The sequence below is a fragment of the Bidens hawaiensis genome, unplaced genomic scaffold (genome assembly GCF_021521415.1).
Source record: "Bidens hawaiensis isolate Kalapana, Puna unplaced genomic scaffold, B.hawaiensis_p1.1 tig00012650_1, whole genome shotgun sequence".
NCBI classification, from domain to species: domain Eukaryota; kingdom Viridiplantae; phylum Streptophyta; class Magnoliopsida; order Asterales; family Asteraceae; genus Bidens; species Bidens hawaiensis.
In genome coordinates this window covers 308,118-335,368 of record NW_027492047.1, presented here as the reverse complement: position 1 = coordinate 335,368, position 27,251 = coordinate 308,118, and the positions used below count along the sequence as shown (strand labels likewise).

Genomic DNA, 27,251 nt, shown 5'->3' with positions numbered 1-27,251 from the left:
TGACATTTTGTTAAAAATCTATGTCATCTATGGTCGTTGGAAAGAATGAAAAGCTATGTATACATGTATCATAATGCATAACATGATCATCGAAGATGAGGGGAGAGCAATATGTTCCAACCTATATACCGGACAATGATCCACCACCAACTCCAGCAACTTTGGTGCAGACTATAAAGAACGTATTTTGTGCGTTCAAAAGAAATACGTAACGCTCTTATGGAGGATTTGGTCTAACATTCTTGGATGTTTCAGCGTCTTCCGGGTGAAAATGAATACGAGGACAACGATGAAGACGAAGACGAGTTTGATGATGAAGATGGAGACGACGGCGACGGTGCTAATGAAGACGAAGTCGATGACAACGACGACAATGCTAATGAAGACGAAGATGAGGAAGAGGGAGTCGAGGAGGTTTTTTTATTTTAATGTAATGTTTATTTATTTAATGAAATATTCTTTGTTTAGTTTTAATTAAAAAATTAGAAATGTAAAAAAAATGATTGACTAATGATTGGTGTAGAGTTATGAGAAAAGTAATTACATGACTTAAAATACGTATGACATTATGACTACACATGATTTTATAGGCTTTTTAGTTCAACTTTTTATTTAAAAAGTGGTCTTTGTAATTATAATAGCATGTTGGGGGTTATAAATGAAAACTAAATGACTAAAACATAAAACTTTCACATTTAAGACTTCAAACATGTAACTAAAGACTTATATTTGCTATTTTGTTAAATCTCTCTCTCTCTCTCTCTTATTTATTTATTTTTTCAATACTCTACAAAATATAATATTACCAATAATTAGAAGTATAGAAAAATAAACAAAAAATTATATTCTATATATAGCAACTTGAATAGTGTATTTATTCACTATTTTTCACCATTTTACATTTTTAACTCAAAACCTTAATAAATATATCACCCCTTAATTTTAATAATAATTGTTTTCTTTAAACATGTCACGCTTTTAACTTCTTTATTTATTTAATCATTTTACGTTTACTTATTTATGATCATTAAATTTACTTTCAACTTATACACGTCTCACTAACCGCGTAGCTTTCTTATTTCCGCAATATAAATCCACCGATCCACCTTCTTAAATTACATCCTCACCGGCACCTTATACGCTTCCATCGCAAAACACAAGTTCCATTATTAAACTTTTAAATTACATCAACCAATAAATCCTCAAAAGTTACTAAAAAAAATTAGTGATTGACCCTCACTTTCATCCTAAACCAACTCCACTCCATTAAATAAAACCCTTGTCACAATTTCCGTTAAAAAAAATAATAATAATGGTAGTTAACGGTCGTCCGTTAAAAAAGATGAAGCGTAGAGTAACCGCTGACTTTTTGACTTTTCCGGTCGGCGAAACTCCAGCAACGAGACCGTTCAGGCAAACCATGCGTGGGTTTTTGCTCCGGCATGCATTGCCGCCGCCTCCGGAGTCGTTGGTGCCGCATTTGCTGACGTGGCAGGTGGTGTTTGATGGTGATGTGTGTTTAGATGTGGTGGAGGAAGATGTGGTGAGATCTAGATCGGTGTATTGCGATCAGTGCCGAGTTGTTGGTGAGTTAACTCAACTCGACCGGGTTGACTCGGTATTTTTTTTTTTTTTTTTTTTTGGAAAATTACTTAAGAAATTTAATTGACGGTTGGTTTGATGGAAAGTTAGGTAATTATTTAATAAGCATTAATTAGTCATAATATAATAAAAATAATAATAATAATTTAGACCAAACTGTGTTAGTCTTGTCTGAGGTCACGCTTGATTTTGATGATTTTATTTTTATTTCAAGTAATATACAATAGAACCTTTATAATTTAATACTCGATATATTAATAACCTCGATAAAATTAATAATTTGTTCGATTCTAACTTAGGACCCTGTCCTAACTTATGACCTTACGAAATTAGACCCCAATTAATAAAATAATAGTTTTACATGCTACGTGTCTGTCAATCACTTTCACTAAAGTTTTATTTTTTAATATTATAAGTGGTTATTTATTGCGTCATGTATTCATAATATCTGGAGTAAATTACTGAAAAGGTCCTTAACCTTTATAGTGTTTTTCATGCTAGGTCCTGTATATTTATTAATTATATTATAAATCCTTTGTGGTAAATTTATTAACAAGTTTGGTCCTTTAGAAGTAAAAGAGTTAAGTAATTATCGTTAAATGGAAGAACATGTGTGTCGTCTGATGGTACTCGGGTAGTTTTACCGACTCACCAGTTTCCTTAGTTTAGTAAATACCTTAAGTTGCATGCCATACTCGATCTTTGATTGTTGTCGTTGTCTGGTGTTTGGTTTTGCATTCTCATACTCGAAAACAAGAACATGGAACAATCCATAATCTTTCATTCTGATAATTGACACATATGTCAAGTCTAATACGTAACCTTGCCATTCGAGTGTCAATCATTAGAATGAAAGGTTATGGATTTTATGATGTTCGTGGGTTCAAACATGGATAATGCAAAAAATTAGAATACCATACCATACGACGATCCAGCATGACAGGTGACGTGAGGTACTTTCTAAACCGGGGAAAACAGTGGGGTTGGTAGAATTACCCTCGTACCCTAGCATGACATGCATGTGATTCTATCTAACGATGGTTACTAACTTTGTTAGTGCTTAAGACCAAGTTTGTCACTAAACATCAACATAAAGGACTTTACATGTTGTAAGGTTGTATTCTGGACTTTGGCCATCAAAGTTTCATAATATAACATGTTGACCCCTCAACTTTGGTTTTTTCTTTAAACTTTTGTCACCAAACTTTCACGCATCTACCTGTTGGCCCTTCAAGTTTGGTAACATAAACTTTGGGCACAAAACTTTTAGCCTTCCAATTTTGGCCACAAAACTTTTACACTTTTACAATAAAAAAAACTTTTAGATTTTCAAGTTTTATCACAAAACTTTAGATTTTAAACTTTGACCACAAAACTTTTTCCGTAATGAACGGAACCAATACTGACTGAGTCTCCGTTGCAATATGCCGGTAGAATTACATGTTTACTCTAATAATATCATATCTGACATGATTTACAAAATATTGAAGGCGTTAAACCTATTTGACATTCATCTATATGTTGTTTATTTGAGCTAGTATTGATGTTTTTTCTTCTAATATAATATACACATTTAATTTGCAATTTATAATTAATTCATATGCTTCATAATTCATATGGGAAGGATGGAGTGGGAACCCAGTATGTGGAAAGAGGTACCATTTCATAATAAAGAGTGATGGGACTTCAATTAGTGGCTACAACAAGCCATGCACTGGTTGTGGTGCTTTGGTCCATTTATCTGATTCAAGGTATGATACAAAAAAACACGAAGTTAAAGCCTTTAAAATGATATTATATATAACATATAAGTGGTGTTAAAAGTTATAAACATTTGTAGGTGCAAGTCATGTAACCATGTCATGACAACAGAAGACATTGAGGATTGGTTATTCAACCAGTTGGATCACACCAACCATTTGTTACATGGTGTGGTTCATATGAATGGTTATGGTCATATTCTCCGAGTGAATGGCCGAGAAGGCGGCTCGTGGTTCTTGTCCGGGAGTCATATTATGGACTTCTGGGACCGTCTTTGTAGAGCTCTTGGTGTTAGACAAGTGAGTGTTATGGATGTGTCGAAGAAACATGGTCTAGAGTTTCGTTTACTTCACTCGGTAATTAAAGGTCACCCGTGGTATGGTGATTGGGGTTATGAGTTTGGTTGTGGAAGTTATGGTATTAGCTATGAAGCGTATAATAACGCTATTGTAACGTTAGCGAATATGCCTTTATCTGTGTTATCGGTTCAAGGGCATAAACCGATAACACATTTAAACGACTTGGTTTCGTTTTACCAATCGCTTTCGAGTCAAAAACTTGTGACAAGTAGAGACCTTTTTCGTTTCTTAACTAGATTATTACATGATGCCAACAAAAACCGGACAATGGGTGGTGATTTTCGGACCACCAAAAGGGTAAGATTGAGTGATTCGAGGGTGTTTTGTGTTTGGGATATTGATGACATTGTTCATGTTGAGGAGGCAATGTTTAAAGTGTTGAAAGCGGTTAGTGGGTCGGGTTGGGTTAGTTGGGGGTCGTTACGTGGGGCGGTCTGTAAAGTGGTCCGCCCCGACCTTTTGGATTATTGTCTTAAAGAACTTAAAGGGAAACGAGCGAGTGATGGTATGGTGGTTAACACCCGGTCCAATCCAGGGTCGGGTGTTATAGAGTACCGACTTGAGCATGATTCAAGCAATGCCAGTAATATAGGCTCGGTTACAAGTTGCCCGTCTGAAGATACGCTAATGAGAGATTTAAAATACTTATATGAAGCTTTACTTCATCCACAGTTTATGGTAAATGATGTGCATTTCACTAAGAGGGACAAAATGGTAAATTCAGCAACGATGATTCTCGATTGCAAGCAGTTCGTGAAGAATTACCATCCTGAAAGGTCGTTTTTGGAAGCGAACCCGGGTTCGTTAATATTGTGTTGTAAACCCGAACTTGATGAGCAAACTGAAGAACATGTTATAAACCCGCCAGCCGAGCATATAATCGTTCCTGCTAATGCGACAGTTTATGATGTTAAAGTTGAAGCATCGAAAGTGTTTCAAGAAGTTTATTTGGTTTTAAGACGGTTTCAAGCCGAAGAGGTTGTTGGACATAGAGGTGTAGATGAGTCTACACAAATCAAGGTTTTGGTCGGGTCAAACAATGTGGTCAATGTGGTCGGGAAGTGTTTAGGGAAGAGCGGGTTGGGTCGGTTTAGAATGGAACGAGGCGAGGAAATGTGGACTTTAGATTGTAGTTGCGGGGCGAAAGATGATGATGGTGAGAGGATGTTGGCATGTGATGTATGTGGTGTATGGCAACATACTCGGTGTGCGGGTATTCTAGATTGTGACGTGGTGCCTGCACGGTTCGTTTGTTGTACGTGTGGCGGTGGCGATGGTGGTGTTGATGGTGATCTGGTGGATCCGGTTAAGGATTCAAGTGGCTGATTTTGTACATTGTTTGGTGTCTTAATGTTAGGTTTTTTGGGTTTTATGTTATTTTGGTGTATGGGGTTTAATTTCTAAAGTAGTATGTTTTGTTGGATTTTTAGTCTAGGTTTGATGTGGAATTGGATTGTAAATGAGAGAACATGAAGTATAGTTATTAATAATAATATAAATATTAAAGTTGAACATATTGATATCTTATTTGAGTATTAGACACAAACCAAAACAAACGAGGAAAAATGAATAAATAGAATATTAAACTTTTATCCATCAAACTATAACTTGGAAACTTCATTCCATGATAACTTACTAATTCCAGATAAATAAAGGATAACAACATAAGAATAAAATTAAATTGACATGTGTTGGTAATCACAACTTATGATACCAGTATACACCACTGTGTTTGCTATCGACATCCGGCTCGATGTACATGCATTCCTTAGCCTCTCTCCACATTGCTTTAAAGATTGGAGTCTTATCGATCTTATAGTAGTCACCCAAAACCGGTTTGATTGCGTCCCTTGCTTCCTTTGCATGATAGTGTGGAATATATGAGATGAGATGATGCAATACATGAGTATGAGTAACGTCATGGAATACCCTATTTAGAAATCCAAAATCTCTATCAACTGTGGATAATGCTCCTTTAATCCAATTCCATTCGGTGGAGTCATAATGTGGCAAGGAGAGATGGGTGTGGTGCAAATAGGTGATCAAAACGAAGAAAGCATGTACGCCTACCACAGGAACTAGATACATGCACATGACCCAAGTGAACCCTTTCGCTGTTGCAAGCTGCCAAACAGCGTAAAGAACTGCAAGAATACCAAGATCCGATAGTAGAACCTGAATTCTTTCACGCTTTGTGAAAATGGGGCTTAATGGATCAAAGTGGTTGGCAAACCTTGGGTATTTCTTACCAGAAATATTAGTTAAGAGATACAAAGGAAACCCTAGGGTCAACCTAAATACCAAAGTGAACACTCGACCTGGTGGGTTGTTAAGAACTTTTGAATAAATCATGACTTTGGACTTACGTTTAGGGATGTAAACTTCATCATTATCAAGTGAGTTTGTGTTGGCATGGTGACTTCGATGGCTGTACTTCCACGAGAAATAAGGGGTAAAGAGAGTAGAATGAAGGATAAATCCAACGCCGTCATCAACCCGCTGGTATTCGCTAAAGGCGTGGTGACCACATTCATGACCAATCACCCACAAGCCAGTCAGGATGCTAGCTTGGCAAAACCAATAAACGGGCCATGCTAGGTAAGCTAAAGGAGTAGGGAGAAGGGGAATGTAAGTGTTTGCAAGGAAGTAAAAGACGTAGGTAATAATAAGATCGTGAACAACATAGTATGATGAGCGGATGACCGATCGCTCGAAGCAATGGGCTGGGATTGCTTTCTTAAGATCACTCAACGAAAATGGTGGATCAACTGGGACACGTTTCAGCACATCTTTCACCTGATCAGATGAATCCGACATCCGACCACCTGCTCCCATATTTTTTGAATCTGATTGCCTTCAAATATTGAGTACTGCAATATGCTGTGTTTGCTTTTTCTGGGATATCACTTGATTGTTATTTATAGTACTTAGGGTAGTCAAAGCCGACGGCTAGTTAAGATGAGATTTTTTGGGTTCTATCAATTAGTATTGCATATTTACATATTATTGCGTTATGTAACTACTTAGTTTCTGTCTTAATATGCAAATATTCTTGGAAGATCAACGTCGTTGTGGGTTCCCTTAATGCATTTGAGTCAAATTTGATAGGCAAAATGTAAGGATGTGTCCATGTTGTATTAATATATTTATATTTAATTCGACTATTTAGTAATTGTACTAAATAAAAGGGCATCCAAGAATTAAATAATAATAATAATAATAATAATAATAATAATAACTATGATATAGCACATGTATTACACGAGTGGTTAAAAAATATAACAAAAAAGTTAAATTCAATAATATACGTAATAACATACCTTAGATACAAATAATAATAAATAAATATAGAGATAGGGTAAGGAAACGACCCGACAACCCAAATGATAATACCTACGGGTCACCTTGGGGAAACACCCGCAAACCGCATAAACCTTCCGCATGTAGGAATGACGAGCAACCGTCAAAGGATGGAGGCTGAGTCACCCACGAGACTATAAAGCCACCCGCGGGTCTGACATTTTCTTCAATAAACTTTTATAATTCATAAATATATGAAAACCTTATTTAATACAACATTTAAAACTACGTTTGTAACTTTGTTAGTAATTCTATAAATGCTAATAATATTAATTGGCATTCTAGTTGGCTACTTTAATTAAATGAGATGTGAAAACATTGTTTTGTTTTAATAGTATACAGGTAGATACTTATAATTATATATTTATATATGTCTGGATTATGTAATTCTAGCACAACCCCTTAAGCTAGACTTGTATTTCTTATTTGAAGAGTAGGTCCCCGCAAAGCCCAGTTTGACCCACAAGACTCACCTTGAAAAGGTACGTCTACGCAAAGACCAACTGGATACGCAGGACCCACCATGCTCAGAGAGATGAAGACCTTACACGCAGTAAGCCAGCTGTCCCCGCAAGAAAGCCTCCCTTGGTACAGTACCCTGCCTGTCCCCGCAACTGCGGGTACAAGCCAAGAAGGAAGGCTACCCGCACTAACAGTAAGGCTACACGTATAAGGCACTAACTCTTATACTTCAGTAATGTCACCTGAAGAAGGAATGAGTAGGGCGGGAATATTCCCGCCCAAAAGAGCCAGTCCGTACGCTTCTAGAAGATCTTTTGTACTATACCTACAAAGGTATGGACAAATAGACAAGATCTGACAAAAGCAACCCATGAACCAATCACAGGGTGACAGCTCACTGACAATAGTACGAGGAGGAGCACGCTCCAGTACAAAATGTCACTATCAGCCGCTGCCTACCCACCAACTCCCATCATGGCACGAACGTAGCCCATAGTTGGTGGAAAAGGAATATTATATTCAGCTGGCCGTACCTGCTTGGAAACCTACCTTCGGCTATAAATACTCCAACACCCTGGAACGGTAGGATGATCTTCTCTCTAGCTATTTCTCTCTATATACACTTATATTTAGAGCAACCTAGACTGATTCTCACGCCGGAGGGTGGTCACAAGGAGGAACCCCCCCCCCCCCTTCTCAGTGACAAGCTTACGGTATCTGTTTTGCAGGTTGAGAAGAATAGCCATCTTTGCCGGACCTAACCCTAGGATTATCCTTAATCTATCGGGGTCACTTAGTGTTTCTTCATTATTATTGCAAGCTTGATCCTGATTCACCTTTGAATCTTCATCATACATCTTGGAGAGAGTGCTTTCTTATGTTGATGGGTTGGGGATGCTCTTTGAGTCTCAACCTTATCTTTTCGTGTACTATGCTTTCCAAAGTCCTTTGAAGTCGTGGACCCAATCAACAAGGTTTCTATCTTCATGGTTTTGTTGAGCCATTCTAATACATTAATATACTTCACATTAGTTTAGTGGCTATCACATTCCATAAGTTATTTCTTACAACATTCTTATAAACTTCTCTTAGCACGCATAAGTACAATTCGAATAGTTTAACTGCTTCGTCTTTTTCAAGCCGAGGTATGCCCTTCGTTTCATGTTTCTGTTGTTATTCGTTGTTCTTGCTAATGTTTGAAATTTGTATCCATCTAATTATCGACTATTTGGATTGTGATTCATTATCTGCTTGTAATTTTATTTTGTTGTCCAAAAACTTGTATGATCTTCAATCAAGATTTTTTTTTTCTAAACTTTGTCCGAACTAATATATTGATGGATGATGATCTTTCTTGTTTCTTTATTATTTTGTTTTGTACATGATCTCTGATCTTGGTCTATTTTATTTTCTCGATCTATCTTGTACCAAAAGCTACTTGAACTGTCTTGGCTTTGATACCACTTTGTTGGATATTAGACTAGACGTTAGGAATATTGTGCATGAATTACAGTGGCGTGCCCACCTTTTGAGTAGGGGGTCGACCGACCCCTGTGAAAATTTTTTTTTACTATTATATGTGTGTTAAATCCTGATGCACCCCTGTATAATTTTGACCCTGACCCCTGTGTGATTTCGAGAACGGCACAACGACCCAGTTGGAATTTCGAGAACAACCTTATGAAATTTGAGACCGGCCAGATAATTTATGTTTTGCATATTTACAACTTTAATTATATAAATGCATGTATATAAATAATATACAATTGGCGAATATTTCAGATTACCGGCGGCCACCAACCCATCTGATCATTTTCATTCCACAAGTAAGAGGAAATCCATCATATATGAGGAAACTCACTAATCTAACTTGAACCTCTTATTTTATTTTTATTTTCTCAAGTGATACTTAAACCCGAAACCTCCCTCATTTTAAATAATTTAAGTTTTGAACGCTTCACTCTAATTAATCGAACTAGAGATTAGCCATGGCTAATCGAAAGTGATTTAAGGTCTTTAAATAAAAGTCAATATAGTCAAAGTTTTAATAAAAAAGTAATCGTAAATTCCCTTCTAAGTTCTATCAATTGTTTTTGATAAAATAATTAAATAAATATAATATTTTATTATGTTATGTTAAAAGAGATATACTTAGAACATTTATTGGATGCATAGACATAGTGTAAATAAAACGATATATTAAAATCTCTAGTTAGATAAATACGCTAGTTTCCTAATAGAATTAGTTTATATCTAACTGTTAAACAATTATCAACACTGTAAAAAGTTAATTCAATTATTGTATATAATATCTTTTCTGAATTTATTAACATCGGATGTTATTGTATAAAGGACTATTGGTTTTTATTGGTCCCAAGTATTTCATTTTTGCCGGCGCTGGTCCCAACTATCACTTTAACTGTCAACGGTCCCAACTTTCACGCATGTGTCTGCCACCAGTCCACGACTAACCGAGTACTAACTCCGTTATGTTTTAGCTGACGTGTCCATCCTACGTGTTAAAAAACGTTGACGTGGCTGCCTGCGTGTATATTAATAACAAAAAGTCCTTCTCCTCCTTCACAAATCCACAAAACTGCAAATTAAAGTCAAAATCAAACTCATACCCACAAACCCTAGACTCCTCCGTACCATCACCTCAACACCGGACCTCCACAAACCCGAATCCGCAGCCGAACCGGATCTCCCGAAGCGGACACCGATTGCCGGAGCCAGGGTTGTCTCGAATTGGGGAAACTGCAGCCGGAGCCTCCGTGGTGCCTTTCCGACTCGAATTAACCGATCCTAAAGCTACCGAACTTGTTCCTAATCCACCGCCATGGTTTCCGGTTACCGAACCTGAGTTATTAACATTCTGAGCTTCAGTGGCGGTGGCGGTGTGTATCGATGTCTGTGAGGAGTTGTACGGTGGTGGATGATTGTTGGATCCGTCAGGAGATGAGGTATCGGATGATGATTGCATGGTGGTGCCGATGTCTGTGAGGAGTTGTACGGTGGTGGCAATTCGAGATTTGGTTGGATTTGATTTGGTTGAAACTGTGGATTCTCGTTCTCTGTGCGACTTGCCGGGATTCGTAACCGCGGTGGTGAGGCCGACGTTCTGGAGCGGCGGCGACGGCGTGGTTATTAAGGTAGGCCGGAAACTGAAGCGACAGAGGGGGGGGGCTGCTGTGGTTGCAGGTGGCCGGGGAGTGGGTGGCGGCGGCGGAGTGGTGGTGACGGTGAGTAAGAAACAGGAAGAAAGAAGGAAGGAGAAAGTTAGGTTGAATGGATTTGGTTTGGGGGGTACTTGTATATAATAATAATAATAATAATATTATTGTTTTATTAGAAAAAGCCACGTCAGCAACAAAAATGACACGTCAACGTTTTTTAACACGTAGGATGGACACGTCAGCTAAAACATAACGGAGTTAGTACTCGGTTAGTCGTGGACTGGTGGCAGACACATGTGTGAAAGTTGGGACCGTTGGCAGTTAAAGTGATAGTTGGGATCAGCGCCGGCAAAAATGAAATACTTGGGACCAATAAAAACCAATAATCCTTGTATAAAATACATGCATATATATCGATCATATATATATGATGTCTTACATGCATAGTTATCTTTTAATAACCTTTATACATGTTTTGGGAAAGTATGTCTCTTAATTTTACATCTCCATGAATTATGATAAAGACACCAAATTTTAATAAAGTATTTTAGTGATAGAAATAACTTTAATTACCATTTTTACATTTCCCTATAAATATCATAACCGGTTTTTAATATTTTTCATTAACTCAAAATCATACTCTAGCTTTTAATAAACTCAAATCGTTCATTCTCTTTTCGTACTCCACGATCATGGTAATTAGCTTTCTTCGGCATCTTCTTCGATTAGTTCTTTTGTTAGTTAAATTAAAACTGTTAGAATGATTAACTGATTTATTAATTAAGTACGTGTTGAATATTGTAGGCTACTTGCTCAGCAATTGCGGTTAAGTTTGTTCTCAGTCTCGGATTTATGGTTTTGTTGCAACCTAAGAATTTGTTTACTACAAAGCAGTTGCATGTGATGAATGCAGTATATGGAAACATACTCGGTGTGTTGGTATTCCCAATTTTGACGTTGTGCTTGCACGTTTCGTTTGCTATACGTGTGATGGTGGTGACGGTGGTAGTGATGGTGATCTGGTGGATGCGGCTAAGGATTCAAGTGGCTGATTTTGTACCGTCTTTGGTGTCTTAATGTTAGCATTTTTCGGTTTTGTGTTATTTAGGTGTATGGGGCTTAATTTCTAATGTGGAGGAAAATGGTGTAAATATTAATACTTTGAATTAGCCGATCTTATCATATGAATGGAAACGAGAGTATAAACAAGTAGTATGTTTTGTTGGATATATAGTCTTCTTGTGGAATTGGATTGTATATGAAAAGAGAGAACTGCAGTATAATTATTACAATATATAATTGTAAAAAATTTCTTGGAGAGTAGTTAGAAAATAGATGTAGAATTAATAAACCTTATATATTATTATTCATGCATCTCATACTAGTTTAGATTTGGTTATAGAGGTGGTGATTAGGCAACCACTGAATCCATGATGGTAAAAATCTTGTCAAGATATTGATCAATCGCTATTTGAACAAAACTGAAAATTTTATATATAAAATTTGAAATATATACGTATATTTGAAAAAATTCAGATATAAATTCTAATCCGATTAATCCATGTTAATCATGATTAATCGACAGTCCCCTACTCTATCCATCTACTACATCCTGATGAGTTTTACAACACTTCTTGAATCTCCCATTAGACTAACTTAACTACCATAATAATAACACTCGTGATATAATAATAATAATAATAATAATAATAATAATAATAATAATAATAATAATATACGTATAGATTATGTAATTCTAACACAACCCCTTAAGCTAAATTTGTATGTCTCATTATTATTAACTTGATCTTGATTCATCTTTGATTAATCTTCATCATAGATCTTGGAGAGACTGTTTTCTTAGATCTTGGAGAGACTGTTTTCTTATGTTGATGGGTTGGGAATGCTCTTCAAGTCCAAACCTTAATTTTTCTTGTAATATGCTTTCCAAATTCCTTTGAACTTGTGGACCCAAGCAACATGTTTTCTACCTTCTAATACATTAAAATACTTTACATTAGTTTTGTGGCTATCGCATTCCATAAGTTATTTCTTACAACATTCTTGTAAACTTCTCTTAACACACATAACTACAATTCGAATAGCTTAAATATCTCGTCATTTTCAAGCCTGGGTATGCCCTTGGTTTCATGTTTTCCGTTGTTATTCATTGTTCTTGCTAATGTTTGAAGTTTGTATCCATGAGTATAAATTCTCGATTGTTCCTTCTTTCTTAGCTTCACCAAGAAATCGATTTTATTATTCAATTTGATATCCAATCAATACCATGTTCTATTGTTCTTGAACTGTGTCCGAATCCCACGATCTACATAGGTGGCATTCGTTCTAGCTAGTTGACGAGTTGAATTTGTTAGTATAATCTTGTGTAAGTGCGGGGACCTAGTTGTCGTACTTACAAACCTAGGGGGTTTTTGAGTTACTTTTTTTTCTATTCTTGTCTAACAAGTAATTGTATGGTTATAAATAGGGCTATTTGTAATCAAGTATTCACAACTTATCAATCAATACAATAAAGGTTTAGACTTGAAATCTTATTTCATCAGAATTAACCGATGAAACTGAACACCACACATGTAATTATTAAAATCCAAACCTGAACACAAGCCACGTAACTTGTACAATTAAACACAATGTAAAAGCATTGTAAGCAGATAATTATTACCAATATAAAAAATGTTAGGTGTTTATTAGTCGAGTTCGTCAACTCTATTTGTTTGAATAAAATAACATTTACACACTTAATTTGTTAACATTAATATAAAAAAAATGCCAAGTTGACTTTCTTGCCGTGGGGTACAAGTCCGGATAATAACCACATAAATATATATATAGTTAAAGTACTTATCAAACATAAGAGAGACATTGTATAAATATTAAACTTTTTTCACTCTTATTTGTTTGAATAAAATAACATTTACACACTTTGTTAACATTAATATAAAAAAATGCCAAGTTGACTTTCTTGCCGTGGGGTACAAGTCCGGCTAATAACCACATAAATATATATATACCTAAACTACTGCTTGCAACTATAGTCGATTTATGGAAGAACAAAAGGAGCGTGACATGACAAAAAACCGCAATCATCGATTTTATTTTGTCAGGTTTCCACCATCTCCAGTGATGGTTCAAAAACAAGTGTTCTTAAAGCAACATCAGTTATTGAATCGCGAAAGATTTTGCATCAATGAGGAATTAGCTCAGAAGAAGGTAACTATAGATTTCAGTCTTTATATAGTACGTGTCACATAGGCCTATATATTTTTATTTGTGTTTCTAAATTGATTAACAGGGAGAGGAACTTGAAATAAACCAGAAACTAAAGCGGTTTTCGTATCTTGATAAGCAACTCGAGTGGAAGATGTTGGACATTAAGTATCTTGAATGTTATAATAATCAAGATACCATCAGACCTAGTGTGCCAATGAATTCCACTACAAAACCAGATCGAAAACGTTTGCAGAAAAGGCTGATCAAGAAAGGTAGGATGGACATTGAGTATTTGCAACAAGTTCAACAAGAACATTTGTCTTTTCAGAAATCAAATAGTACACAAGAACTTGATAACATGGTACGCTATATTAATTACCCTAGTCTTAAATCTATTCCTTAATAACTAAATAAACCTTATTTCCTAAACCATCAAAAGATCGAGAGCATGGTGCAAAGGATTCAACACGGGAAGAAGAAACGGGCAGACGAAATGAAAATGTATCAAGAAATAAACAACTTCAAGAAGACAAAAGAAATCATCATTTCACAACAACCCAACCCTCAGAGTAATCAAATGTCTATTAGAGGACGGAGTTCGAAGAGAGACCTAGACTGGAAGCGATATAGAGAACATAAATTAAAGGTTACATTTTTTTTATTGCAATTATTAGTGTATGTTTACATCGAAATAGAAGGCAAGCTGGTAACAAGTTGTGCCGCTAAATTTAGTCTTTGCTAGAACTAGTTGTAGTTTTTTTGCCAGATTTTGTTAGATGACATTGAGAACAAAAAGTGGGAGCAAATCAGACGTAGAGCTACAATTATTCGACTAAAAATGGAATTGGGACAAGTGAGAAAGAGCATCAGCTGCTTGAACAATAAACTTAAAAATGTGGATTTAAAGAGAATTGAAGTCTACAAATCTGCTTACCAGTTTCTAGGACAGAAGGAAGAGATGGTATTGTAAAGTATTCACTTTTCCTTTCAGCGAACATATATGTGATGCGTAACATTCAATTCTTTAATGCAGAATTCTAGTTATAACGAGTATCAATCGTTCAAGACACATGTGAAAGAGCTTGAACGAATAGGGGATGTCGTCGAACTAAAATATTTGTGCGATGCACAGGTTAATTCCTAAGAATTTAACATCATATAGTTTGCAACAACAGTTTACATAATTATCATAAATTTGATATTTAGGTTGAAGGATTTGTGAGGCAATGGAACGAAAACAAAGCATGTAGAGAATATTACAAGAAAAGAATGTTGGCGTGGAAACAGTTTGGTGATCTTTAAATTAATATTTGTTTTATAACTACTATTTATATGAGTCAGACATATATATTGTAAATGTATGTATGTAGGGGCTAATTGAGTATAATCATTGTCCTTATGGTCATATTGGTGTTTACCAATGTGTTAAACACAAGCTCGGTTTACTGTTTCGTTTATTTTCGTTTCTTTTCTGGATTTTATAATACAAGATTTCTAACTAAAACTTCCTCATGTTTGATCTTTATTTATTTAAAAGAGAGCCGAAGAACTTGATCAACAACAGCTTTGGCGGGTTTGATCAAATCTAGAGGTGATCAGGTTGTTCTCTCGCAAGTAATATGAGTTTAGAAATTCAATCGAGTAAAATATTCATCATCAACAGTTTAGCAAATTTGATCAAATCCAAAGTCGACAGAAAACCATGTTCTTCTTGCAATTGTATGGGATCCACTTAGTAAGATATTTTTTTTAGTCAAGCAGAAGAAAATGAAGAATTGATCCAGATCTTGAAGGAGGTGAAGCTAAAGACATCTCTCTAAACATAATCGATCCTTATATATAATATACTAGCTTTTGAACCCGTAATATACGTGATTTTCAAATAATAAAAATTAACAAAGTTCGTTATTTGAAATATACACACAAAATTAAGGGAAAAAGAAATGAACAATATATTACAGACAATAAAACTTGGAGTCTCAAATTTACAAATTTGACTTGTCAATACTATCGAAACTTAGGTATTCCCTATGTTCTTCAGCAAACCCTGCTAGTAGTGTATCATTAATCTCTTGAAGAACTTTATTTTTTTGTATGGCTCTTTCTTGAAATAAACCCTTCTAATTTTGATGTATTGATGAATAAACAAATTCAATTAGATTAGAAGTCGGATCAACATAATCTTTTAATAAGAATATCAAGGAATGTTAATTTGCACTTCACCATAATTTGGATCACCAAGTTTTCCTTCCCCGATTTTTGAAAGCCATTAAGCAAACAATCTAGTTTTATAATGTTTGGATCATTTTACTTCCAACAGTTAACTTCATGGCTTTTTGTGAGTTTAAGCACTTTGCAATTTTTCTATATGTAGGACTAACTTAGAGACTCATTCACTATTTGGTGTCTACTTTCATTAGTAATCATGGAAAGTATTTGTCTAGAGTCTCCTCTAAATACAACAACCTTACCCCAACATAAGTTGGCCACTTTTTTAAATGGAAAGATGAATTAAGAATCGTATATAATAAAGGTAAGTAGTTTTTAAACGGAGCCATAATTTAAGCATGTTTATCACGAAATACTTTAGAAGGAAACTAATTTATGATGCATAAATTATTTAAACAAATATTTATAGCAGGGCACATTTTAATTGATCAGCTTACTATTCAATATATTGAATAGTTTATATATCTTTTTAAAAAATCATGGTCAAACTTTCTATATTGAATACTTAAATACGTTTTTTCAATATTGAAAAATCTATATTCCATTAAGGCTTTTGGAATCATATGACAATTAATCTTTTAACTTTATATTCAAGCCTTTTAAGGAATCATTTGTCAAGACTAGGGGTGTTCTTCAAGTTTTTTTTGTCGGGTTTCGAGTTTTTTGAGTCGGGTTTTTCGGATTTTTATGAGTGGAAATATAACCCGAAAACCAAACCATTCTAGTTTCGGGTTTTATGGTTTTCGGGTTTATTAGGTCGGGTTAGATCGGGTCGGTTTGATTCGGGTTTCGGGTTAAGTGAAGGTTGTGAAAGGGTTGAAATGATTTACAAAAAGGTGGGTTTTTTTGGTCATCATAGTGTACAATGACACTGAAATAGTATTATTATACACCACCTCGTATATGAACATATTAGCATTTAACAAATAAATATATTTAAACTACAACATTATGTTTACTTTGAAACACTATGCCTATGTCTATGTTGTGAAAAAATAAATAAATAAATAAATAAAACTAATATTTAATAAATTCTATTTAAACTTCATCATAAATTAATACTTAAAAGAATAATTGATGGTGGCGTATATAGTGTACTTCAATATAAAAGGAACATAACCTTTGTTACTTCTTTAACTAATTTCAATTGATGTTAATTAAATAGCATACCAACAAGAAATGCATGAATGCTTTAGTTTTAATGGATTCAATTCAACAAGAAATAATCATTCTGTTGAGTTGGAATTTAGATAAACTGCATTCGTTCAAATATAATCAACTAATTTCAATTAAACATTGATCGAGCATACCTTTTGCAAACTCTTTGATTGGAACTTCGAAGTTGTATTGCCTGATGAAGAAATAGAGTGTGTCGTATGCATATGTTATTATTCTCTTTTGAATGGTATTATAGGTATAATAGATAAAGATTCATACCTTGAAAATTTCGGCATTTTAAATCGCTACTTTCTCGGGTTTTTCGGGTTAACCTGAATTGAGGAAATCCTATCCAAAACCCGACCCGAACTATTGCAATCGGGTTCGGGTTACGTGGTATCTCGGGTTCAGGTTATGCGGTTTGGATGTGTCTTCGGGTCGGGTCTATTCGGGTCGGGTTCGGTTCTCGGGTTCGGGTGAAAACTGACAGGCCTAGTCAAGACATTGATATTGTGGAATAAGGTTTTACCTGTATATAATAAAACATTACACTTCTGTTGCAAAAAACACACCTCTTTTGATGGCAACATCTCTACCATGTGAAACAATCATTCTCCAAGATCCTAAATTTAATTAAGAAAGAATTATATTTTATTATTTGTATAGTTTATTTGTCTAAAATCCATATCATTGTCTTTTAGAACATAATACATCAAGTCATTTTGTATGAAAGTAATTACTTTGTAATATTTTATAAATCTGGGGATTGGTTCCACATCAAGTGTTGGAACATTTGCATGTATTCCAATCAGCTCATACATTTTTTTGTTAAAAAGAAATAATAAAGACTCCAGTAAGTCTTTCTGATTCAGATATGCGTAATTCACATGGATTGCATCTTATGTAGGCTTGAACTTTTTCTGCTAACTGTAAAATCACTAATGCATATGAAATTCTTTCATTGATGCTTCCACTTGAAATGTAATTAAAACCAAAAGTTTATAATAACAAAACTAATCAATACATATGAATAGGGTCAAGTAATCCTCAAGGTTTATTATGTTCAAACATTCTTCATTAGTTCTACATATATGATGAAAACCAATTCAAATCAAACAAACAAAGCTAAATCAAACATTCTTTATCACTTATAAGATGATAAATCAATTCCAATCAGACCTAAAAATAATAAAAACCATCACATATTTTTTTTAAAACGATCATAAATTGATAGATATTCACTATGCATACGTTTTTGTAATAAGACATTAAACATAAAATCAATCAAAATCAAAACCAATTGAAATAAACGAAAATCATCTAATGATTCACAATTGTATAGGAAGATTACTTGGATAACTATGACACCCATTTTAGATTGTAGAGCAAGAAAGACAATCCAATGACTTTTGAGAATGGAATAAGAATCAGCCGTGAATCCGTGAACAACTCCGATAACTGTGGCAAAGGAAGATGATTCTTGAAAATCTAGAAGAACAAAACTAATATTACTTTATGTTGATTGTAAGAAACAATCAATAGATATAATATATCAATCAATTACCTATGTTGGTTTCTTACATGCACAAAGCAGAGAATTATCGCAGTAGAGGAAGCAGGCGGTAAAAAAAAAAACAAAATAGATTACTTTCCATCTCTAAATGTGACTTTAAACAAATGGGGTCATACAGATTTAACCCATGGCCCATGTATAACATGGATTACGGAGAGTGAAGATTAGAAATTAGGATTAGCCAAGAATGAATGTGATCATGACACATCAACATTAGTAGAAAATTTTGTTTATTAGTATTGGATGATAATGTATTATTATTACTAGAGTGGTGAAAATTGAATACTATAAATATGTAGGGGTTAAGTATAATTATTGTCATTAGGTTATTGAAAGACTCCAAAGGATAAAATTATCTACCTTCTACGTACCTATATTATCTATCTTTACCTATACTATTAAGACAAAACAATTCTTACACATGTCATTTTACTAAAGTAGTTACCTATGATTCAAACTAATAATGTTATCATTTATAAAAAAATAACTTGTATTAAATGAGATTTTAGATATTTATAAATTTTAAAATTTTATTTATCATTATTATATCTTATGAATCCATAAGTAATGTTACTATATATATTACTAGTTTTAGAGCCCGTGTAACACACATGATGATCTAAATAATAAAGTTAAAAATAAAGCAATACATAATATATATAGAAAAATGTATTACATCTATACTTGTATCATTATACATAAATTGATTTTATTTATATTACAAAATGATTTTTTTCTAAAAAAAATGAACTTAATATAAAAAAAATAATGCACGTGCAAAAGTATACCCAATAACACTTCATCTATTGAAAATTTATTCTCAGTATCATATATGTATAATTGAAAGACATTTGATTATAAACCAATTTCAGAGAATACTTCTCATATAATAATAGTTTTGATCAGCTACACCATGAAAAATATTTTGATAAGTTTGAGGGGGCTTCTTAACTTTTCCAATTGACAAAAAAAAAACACAACAGGTTAACCTGTTTAGTTATGTGAATGTTCTATGATGTAAGGATGAAAGAACGTGCTTTAAGTGTTTTATATTGTGTGTTTTAATTAGTTATATATTGTAAACACGAGTATTTTGAGTGTGTTTGCGGTTACAGGTGTGCGGAGCTTAACGGGGCTTAAAGGGGCGAATTTGGAGCACTCATTATGATTGGAATTGAAAGTAATGATATATGATAGGATAGAGAATTGAAATACGAAGACGTGGCCGCAAACGGGGAGGAAAACGGAGTTGAAACGAAGATTTTATGAAGAACACAGTGTTTTGGCCTGGCATTGGCGTAAGGCAGAATGTGAGCTCGGTAGCTTATGGCTCAGCCGTAAGCTACGCCCCAAATGCCGTAAGCTACGGAAGCCAGCCGTAAGCTACGGTGGCCCGGCCGTAGCTTACGGTCGGGTCTGACGGAAAAGAGTTTTTTTGGTATTTTTCTTCCATATTTAAGGATAAAAACCCTAGGGTCGAAAATATTCATTCACCATCAGTGTTGGGACTTCTTAAAGTCCATCTTACACCACCAACGAAGATCCTAATCAAATGATTGATCCATGAACTCCTTCTCCAACATCATAATCAAGAGAATGAAGATCGTGATGCAAGGCTAAAGGCTTCATAACCATCTTCGGGTGGAGGGTTGAGTTGCATGTTAGGTTTTGATATTCTATACTTTAACTTTGGGTTTGGATTTGGTTAATGTCACAACCCCATTCTAGTCCTAGGAGTGTGAACCACAGTTGATACCATATTTGTAAATAAATCAGAGTTACGGGTTTTAGCGGAAGACTTTATATAAACAAAGGATCGATATTATAACTATTTACAATACAAAAGACGAGACGAAAGTCTCTTTTTAAGTTTAATTGTTTATATGTTTTACAAAACTACCATATTTTATATTTACACAAAATTATCCGAGCCATCGGATTCTTGAGCTTCTTCGTCTTGCAAGCTATATTCTTGATTACCTGCAAAATGTTAAATAAAATATGTCAGCAACGAATGCTGGTAAATATGCTGACGCTAAAAAATATGTTCTTTACTTAATCACCCCTCGAAACCACGTAAGTCTCGTCCCATCTTGGCTTAGGAATAATCAAGTTAAAACAATCATCATAAATTCGAGTCTCTGCACTAGGTCACCTCAGCGAAACACCGCAGCGTTTATGACATAACTTAGGTACCATAAATATACACATGGTCAATCCCCACTCGGACGTAACTTAGGTCCGGCCCATCGTGGCTGGAGGTTGTGACCAAGCGTGGTGTGATGTGCCCACCGCGTTCCACATATGTAAGGATCCAGACAAACGTATACCATAGCCTGAGGGCTGGCTTATACTCTTATTTATAATGTTTTTAGAGACACACAGCCTCATGTAAAGTTTTACATATAACACGTTTGTTTGTTTTGAAAACAAGTTTGTAAAAGTGGGGCGTATTCACCTTTTGATAGGGATCGGTTTCCAACACCGTCCGTAAGTTCTTCTCTTCGCTATCTCGCACCTATAGTACGAGTATAACATTCGTTAGTCGGATACACGATCCGGCTTAAGACCATTAGTCTTATTTATCCCGATGAACCTTTAGTTCATAATCTCTTTTTACTTTAAAACCTTTAGTTGAAAAGTAATACTTATAAACCTTTAGTTTATTTACAAAACCCGGCGTTTCTTCTTCATTAAGAAATGTATTTCTTTCTTTATTATTTAAGTATACTCATTATACTTAAATAATATATTTTATAGCAAAGAATATTTATACACATATATATACTCATATATATTTTATTTCTCTTTCTTTATTTTCTTTGTTATTTCTTTCTTTGTTTATCGAGAATAACTTCGACTTGGGTATTAAGCCGTTATAATATTTTATTATTATTTTGATCGGACATTATGCCTACCTTGTTTGGCTTAGAAATTCCCTCAACACTCGGGCAGCACTTCAACTCTATCTTTCTTCTCAACACACGCTTAATCAACCCTTGACACGCTTATCGAGACACCAGCACGTACTTCGAGGTAGTCGACAGGACGTCGGGGCAGTACCTCCTCTTCACTTGGAACGTTGTCGGAAAGTGGCACGTTTATCGAGGTGTAGGGTACGGAAAACGAGGTAACAGGGCACGTTTAACGAGGTGGATCGATGGCATGCACTTCGAGGTCTAGAGAGAGGTTAGAGAGAGTATATGTGTGAATTTAAGGTGTGAGAGGATCAATGCCGTGACCCCCCTATTTATAGCCAAAATTTGATCTCGTCGCGGTATGCGACGGGACTTTGGCTTTGTCTGTCGCGTACCGCGACTAGGCCTGTCCAGTCACCACTAGACCTGCCACGTGTCGCTACGTGGTAGGCGTTGTGCCACGTGTTGACACGTGGCGACACGTGTCGCACGCGTTGCCACGTGGTGACACGTGGCGGTAGACGCTGCCACCGTATGCCACGTGGCACACGTGTCAATATCTGTCAGACACCCCATCGCTGTACGCGATGGGTGTCTTTCTAGACCCTTCGCGTAGCGCGATGGGTCCAGAAATCAGATTTTTCATTTTGGCCCCTGAATTTTAGAAATTGACAGAATTGGTCCTTTGACTTTGAAAATTGTCATTTTGGCCTGGTATTTACGTGATGTTATATCCTCCCCACCTTGAAATAAATCTCGTCCTCGAGATTGCTTACGAGAACAACTGGGGGTATTTCTTTTTCATCTCAGACTCGAGTTCCCATGTGTACTCGGGTCCTCTTCGGGAATCTCATCTTACTTTCACGATTTTCAACGTTCTTCTTTTAAGTTTCTTTAATTTTGAATCTTCGATTTGGATGGGACGTTCTACGAATTTTAAATTCTCATTGATTTCTACATCTTTTAAGGGCATTGAAAGAGATTCATCGGCTAGACATTTTCGTAGATTTGAAACATGGAATACATCGTGTATTCCTTGCATTTCCTCGGGTAATCGCAAACGGTATGCGACGGTACCAATTCGTTCGAGTACTTCGAAGGGTCCAACGAATCGAGGACTTAGTTTGCCTTTCTTCCCGAATCGGACTACGCCTTTCCACGGCGAGACTTTCAAGAGTACTTTGTCACCAATATTAAACTCTAACGGCTTACGACGGACATCGGCGTAATTCTTTTGGCGATCACGTGCCGTCTTAAGTCGTTCACGAATTTGAAGAACCTTGTCAGTAGTTTCTTGGACTATATCGGGTCCAACTAACTGATTATCTCCGGTTTCAGACCAGCACACGGGCGTCCTACATTTACGACCATATAACGCCTCGAATGGTGCGGCTTGAATACTTGAGTGATAGCTATTATTATATGAAAATTCCATTAGGGGTAAGTGGTCGTCCCAACTTCCACCTAAGTCTATCACACAAGCTCGGAGCATATCCTCCAACGTTTGAATTGTCCTTTCGCTTTGCCCATCGTTTTGTGGATGATAGGTGGTGCTAAGGTTAAGCTTTGTGCCTAAGGCTTGTTGGAAGCTTTTCCAAAAGTGAGACGTAAAGCGACTGTCTCGATCAGAAATTATAGATAGCGGTACCCCGTGCAAAGCAATTAGGTTGTTCACATAAATACGCGCTAATTTATCCATTGAGTATGACTCATTGATAGGAATGAAATGTGCGGATTTTGTTAAACGATCCACAATCACCCATATAGCGTTATGTTGTCGACTCGTTTTCGGGAGTTTGGTTATAAAGTCCATGGTTATTAACTCCCACTTCCATACGGGAATTTCGGGTTGCTGAAGCAATCCCGAAGGCTTTTGATGTTCAGCCTTGACTTTTAAACAAGTTAGACATTTCGCGACGTGTGAAGCGATGTCCTTTTTCATTCCATTCCACCAGTAGTTCGATTTAAGGTTTTGATACATTTTGTCACTAACGGGGTGCATCATGTATTTAGACTTGTGGGCTTCGTTTATAATCTTTTCACGCAAGTCCCCAATGATTGGTACCCAAATCCGGTTTCCCATTCTAAGGATACCATCGTCACCTTTGACCAGCGAGTCAATGGTGCCGTTGCGTTTTTCATCGGAGATCTTGTTTTCATTGATCGCTTGAGTTTGAGCGGATTTGATTTGGTCGATAAGATCAATTTGAAGTTCTAGCCTTAATGCTCGGACTCTTTTTGGCTTTTCGTGCTCTTTACGACTCAAGGCATCAGCCACAACGTTGGCCTTACCTTCATGATACACAATTTCGCAATCATAGTCATTTAGAGTTTCCCTCCAGCGTCGTTGGCGCATGTTAAGCTCTTTTTGCTCAAAGATATGTTTCAAACTTTTGTGATCGGTGTACACGATAAACCTTACTCCATAGAGATAGTGCCTCCATATCTTAAGTGCAAAGATTATGGCGCCTAACTCTATATCGTGAGTCGTTTAGTTATTTTTGTGTACTTTGAGTTGTCGAGATGCGTAGGCGATTACTTTCTTTCGTTGCATTAGTACACATCCAAAGCCGGAATGAGATGCATCACTAAAGACAACAAAATCTTCGGTACCTTCTGGCAAAGCCAGTATAGGATCTTGGGTAAGCTTTTGTTTAAGTATATCGAACGCCTCTTGTTGCTTTGTTCCCCATTCATACTTGATGTTTTTGCGAGTTAAAGAAGTTAGGGGAACAGCGATTCAAGAAAAATTTTCAATGAACCTACGGTAATAGCCGGCCAATCCCAAGAAACTTCGAATCTCGGTTGGTGACTTTGGGATCTCCCACTTAGAGATAGCTTCAATCTTAGCGGGGTCCACTTGAATAGCGTTATAACGTTTATGATGTGACCAAGAAATTGCACCTCGTGCAACCAGAACTCGCATTTCGAGAACTTGGCATACAACTTCTCGGTCATAAGGATTTCAAGTAAGGTTCGAAGATGATGTTCATGATCGTCCTTAGACTTGGAATAAATAAGTATGTCGTCGATGAAGACGATAACAAATTTATCCAAGTAAGGCTTACAGATTCGGTTCATCATGTCCATGAATGCAGCTGGCGCATTAGTAAGTCCGAATGGCATAACGGTGAACTCATAATGGCCATACCTTGTTTGGAAGGCGGTTTTCGGAATGTCTTCGGATTGAACTTTGAGTTAGTGATAGCCGGAACGAAGATCGATTTTTGAAAATTAGCTAGCACCTTGAAGTTGATCGAAAAGGTCGTCGATTCGAGGGAGTGGATAACGGTTCTTGATTGTAACCTTGTTGAGGGCTCGATAGTCGATGCACATTCTCATAGATCCGTCCTTCTTCTTGACAAATAATATCGGCGCTCCCCATGGCGATGAACTCGGTCGTATAAAGCCTTTCTCGAGAAGTTCGTCCAATTGCTTCTTTAGTTCTTTCATCTCGGTTGGTGCGAGGTGATATGGAGCCTTGTCGATCGGAGCAGTACCGGGAATAAGATCGATTCTAAACTCTACTTCTCGATCGGGAGGAATTCCGGGGAGTTCATCAGGAAAAACATCGGCATAATCAGAAACAACAGGAACGTCCTTGATTTCTTTAGGTTTTGATTCTTTTGTGACGTAGGCCATGAATGCTAAGCATCCTTGATTTAAACATTTATTAGCCCTTATCATGGAGATTAGGGTAACTCGGCCAGCATCTTTATCCCCTTCAATTCGTATAGTTCGTTTATCAGGGGCTCGAAGTTCAACAGTCTTGCTATTGCAAAGGATACGAGCATGGTTGTCGGATAACCAATCCATACCCAATACAACATCAAAACCAGCAAGAGTCATAGGTAACAATAGAATAGGCAAAACATAAACGGCTAATACGATTTTTCCGTTTTCTAAAGCTTCGGTAATTTTAACAGTTTCGCCGTTAGCGGTTTCGACACTTAGAGTTTTATTGAGTTTGATTAAAGGTTCATTTAATAGACTACAAAACTTATAATCTATGAAACTTAAGTTGGCACCTGAATCAAACAAGACTCTAGCATAAGCGTTGTTAACAAGGAACGTACCGGTGATAGTTCCCGGCATGTCGGCCGCTTTCTTTGTGTCTAAGACGAAGACCCTTGCATTGCCCTTCTTGGGCTCATTCTTTTGACCGCTACCACCCGCACCACCAGTCGCGGGCTTGTTCTTGGGAAACTCAAAGCTAAGATGCCCCATTTCTTTGCAGTTATAGCAGGTCATTTTTTTCTTCCGAAAATCGTCCGTAGCGTGGCCGGGTCGGTTACATGATTCACAGACTCGTGAAGCAAGGTTGCATCTACCTCTATGATATTTCTTGCAAATTTTTCATTGAGGGATGCCGAGGTTGGAGCTAGACCTTCGTTGGTCTTTACCCTTGAAGCGGGTATCTCCACCTTTCTTCGAGTCATGCGTCGTTACCACTTTTCTATCTTCTTCTTTATTGCGGATCATTCCGCCCATCAAGTACCCAGCTAACTCCATCGCGGAGTCAGCGGTTTATGGCAAGTGTGACCTCACCATGTCACGAATTTCCCGAGGTAGTCCCCAAATATAACGAGTAACTTTGCTGGATTCAGGGGTAACCAGCTGGTGAACTAAACGACAATACTCGTGAAATTTCGTGTTATACTCACGAAGGTTCGTTCCACTAACCTTGTGAGCTAAGAACTTGGTTTGAATCTGATCTGTCTCAGGAATCAGACAGAATTTTGACATCAACAACTCTTTGAACTCATTCCAAGACAAACTATACATCACCTCCCTTTCTCTACTCATGATCAGTGTGTTCCACCACTCTAGCACTTCGCCTTTAAACATAAAGCAGAATATTGAATATTTTCCTCCTCCGTACACTTGCTTGTGATAACAATCGTCTTCATCTCTTCAAGCCACCTTACTGTATTGATGGCTCCCTTGTCACCGTGACATTCCTTCGGTCCGTAATACTTAAATCTTTGAACGAGCAACCACTTATCTTGAGTTTCTTAAAACCTTGACTAATTCCTCCGTCAACATTCGATTCATGTTCGCTTTCTTTCGCACGAGAATGTCGACTACGGGGTTTAGAAACAAATTTTCGGGAAGGATTTTCAGATTGAGTATGTTTTGTTTGTCTAGATCGGGACTATTTTCAGATTCTTCTTGAACAGTTTTCTTAATCATTTGTTGAATTTGATTCATATATATGTCGGGGATTGGTTCCTCTCGTTCGAGACCTTTCCCTTTTGCTGCACGATTCCCGGCTTCCTTTCGGGAAACCTCTCGGTTATCGCTTTGTCTAGACATTCTTTTTATCTTTTATTCTTTCTCTTTTAACTGAAAATTAACACATTTCTTTTCTTAATATACAAATTTTATTTATTTCACATTCATATACATATCAAAAAATGAT

At 36.2% G+C, this 27,251-nt stretch overlaps 1 protein-coding gene and 1 pseudogene across 1 annotated transcript; one reads left to right on the top strand and one right to left on the bottom strand.

Annotated features, from left to right (window-relative positions):
- The first annotated feature begins 953 nt into the window (after positions 1-953).
- LOC143541837 (PHD finger protein At1g33420-like) lies at positions 954-5,227 on the top strand. The gene is made up of 3 exons (XM_077034551.1): positions 954-1,586; positions 3,227-3,353; positions 3,443-5,227. The coding sequence occupies exons 1-3, from the start codon at positions 1,313-1,315 to the stop codon at positions 5,046-5,048; spliced, it is 2,007 nt and encodes a 668-aa protein (XP_076890666.1). The 5' UTR covers positions 954-1,312; the 3' UTR covers positions 5,049-5,227.
- A 103-nt stretch (positions 5,228-5,330) lies between these two features.
- On the bottom strand, positions 5,331-6,696 carry LOC143541836 (delta(12) fatty acid desaturase DES8.11 pseudogene; annotated as a pseudogene).
- Positions 6,697-27,251: the final 20,555 nt, after the last annotated feature.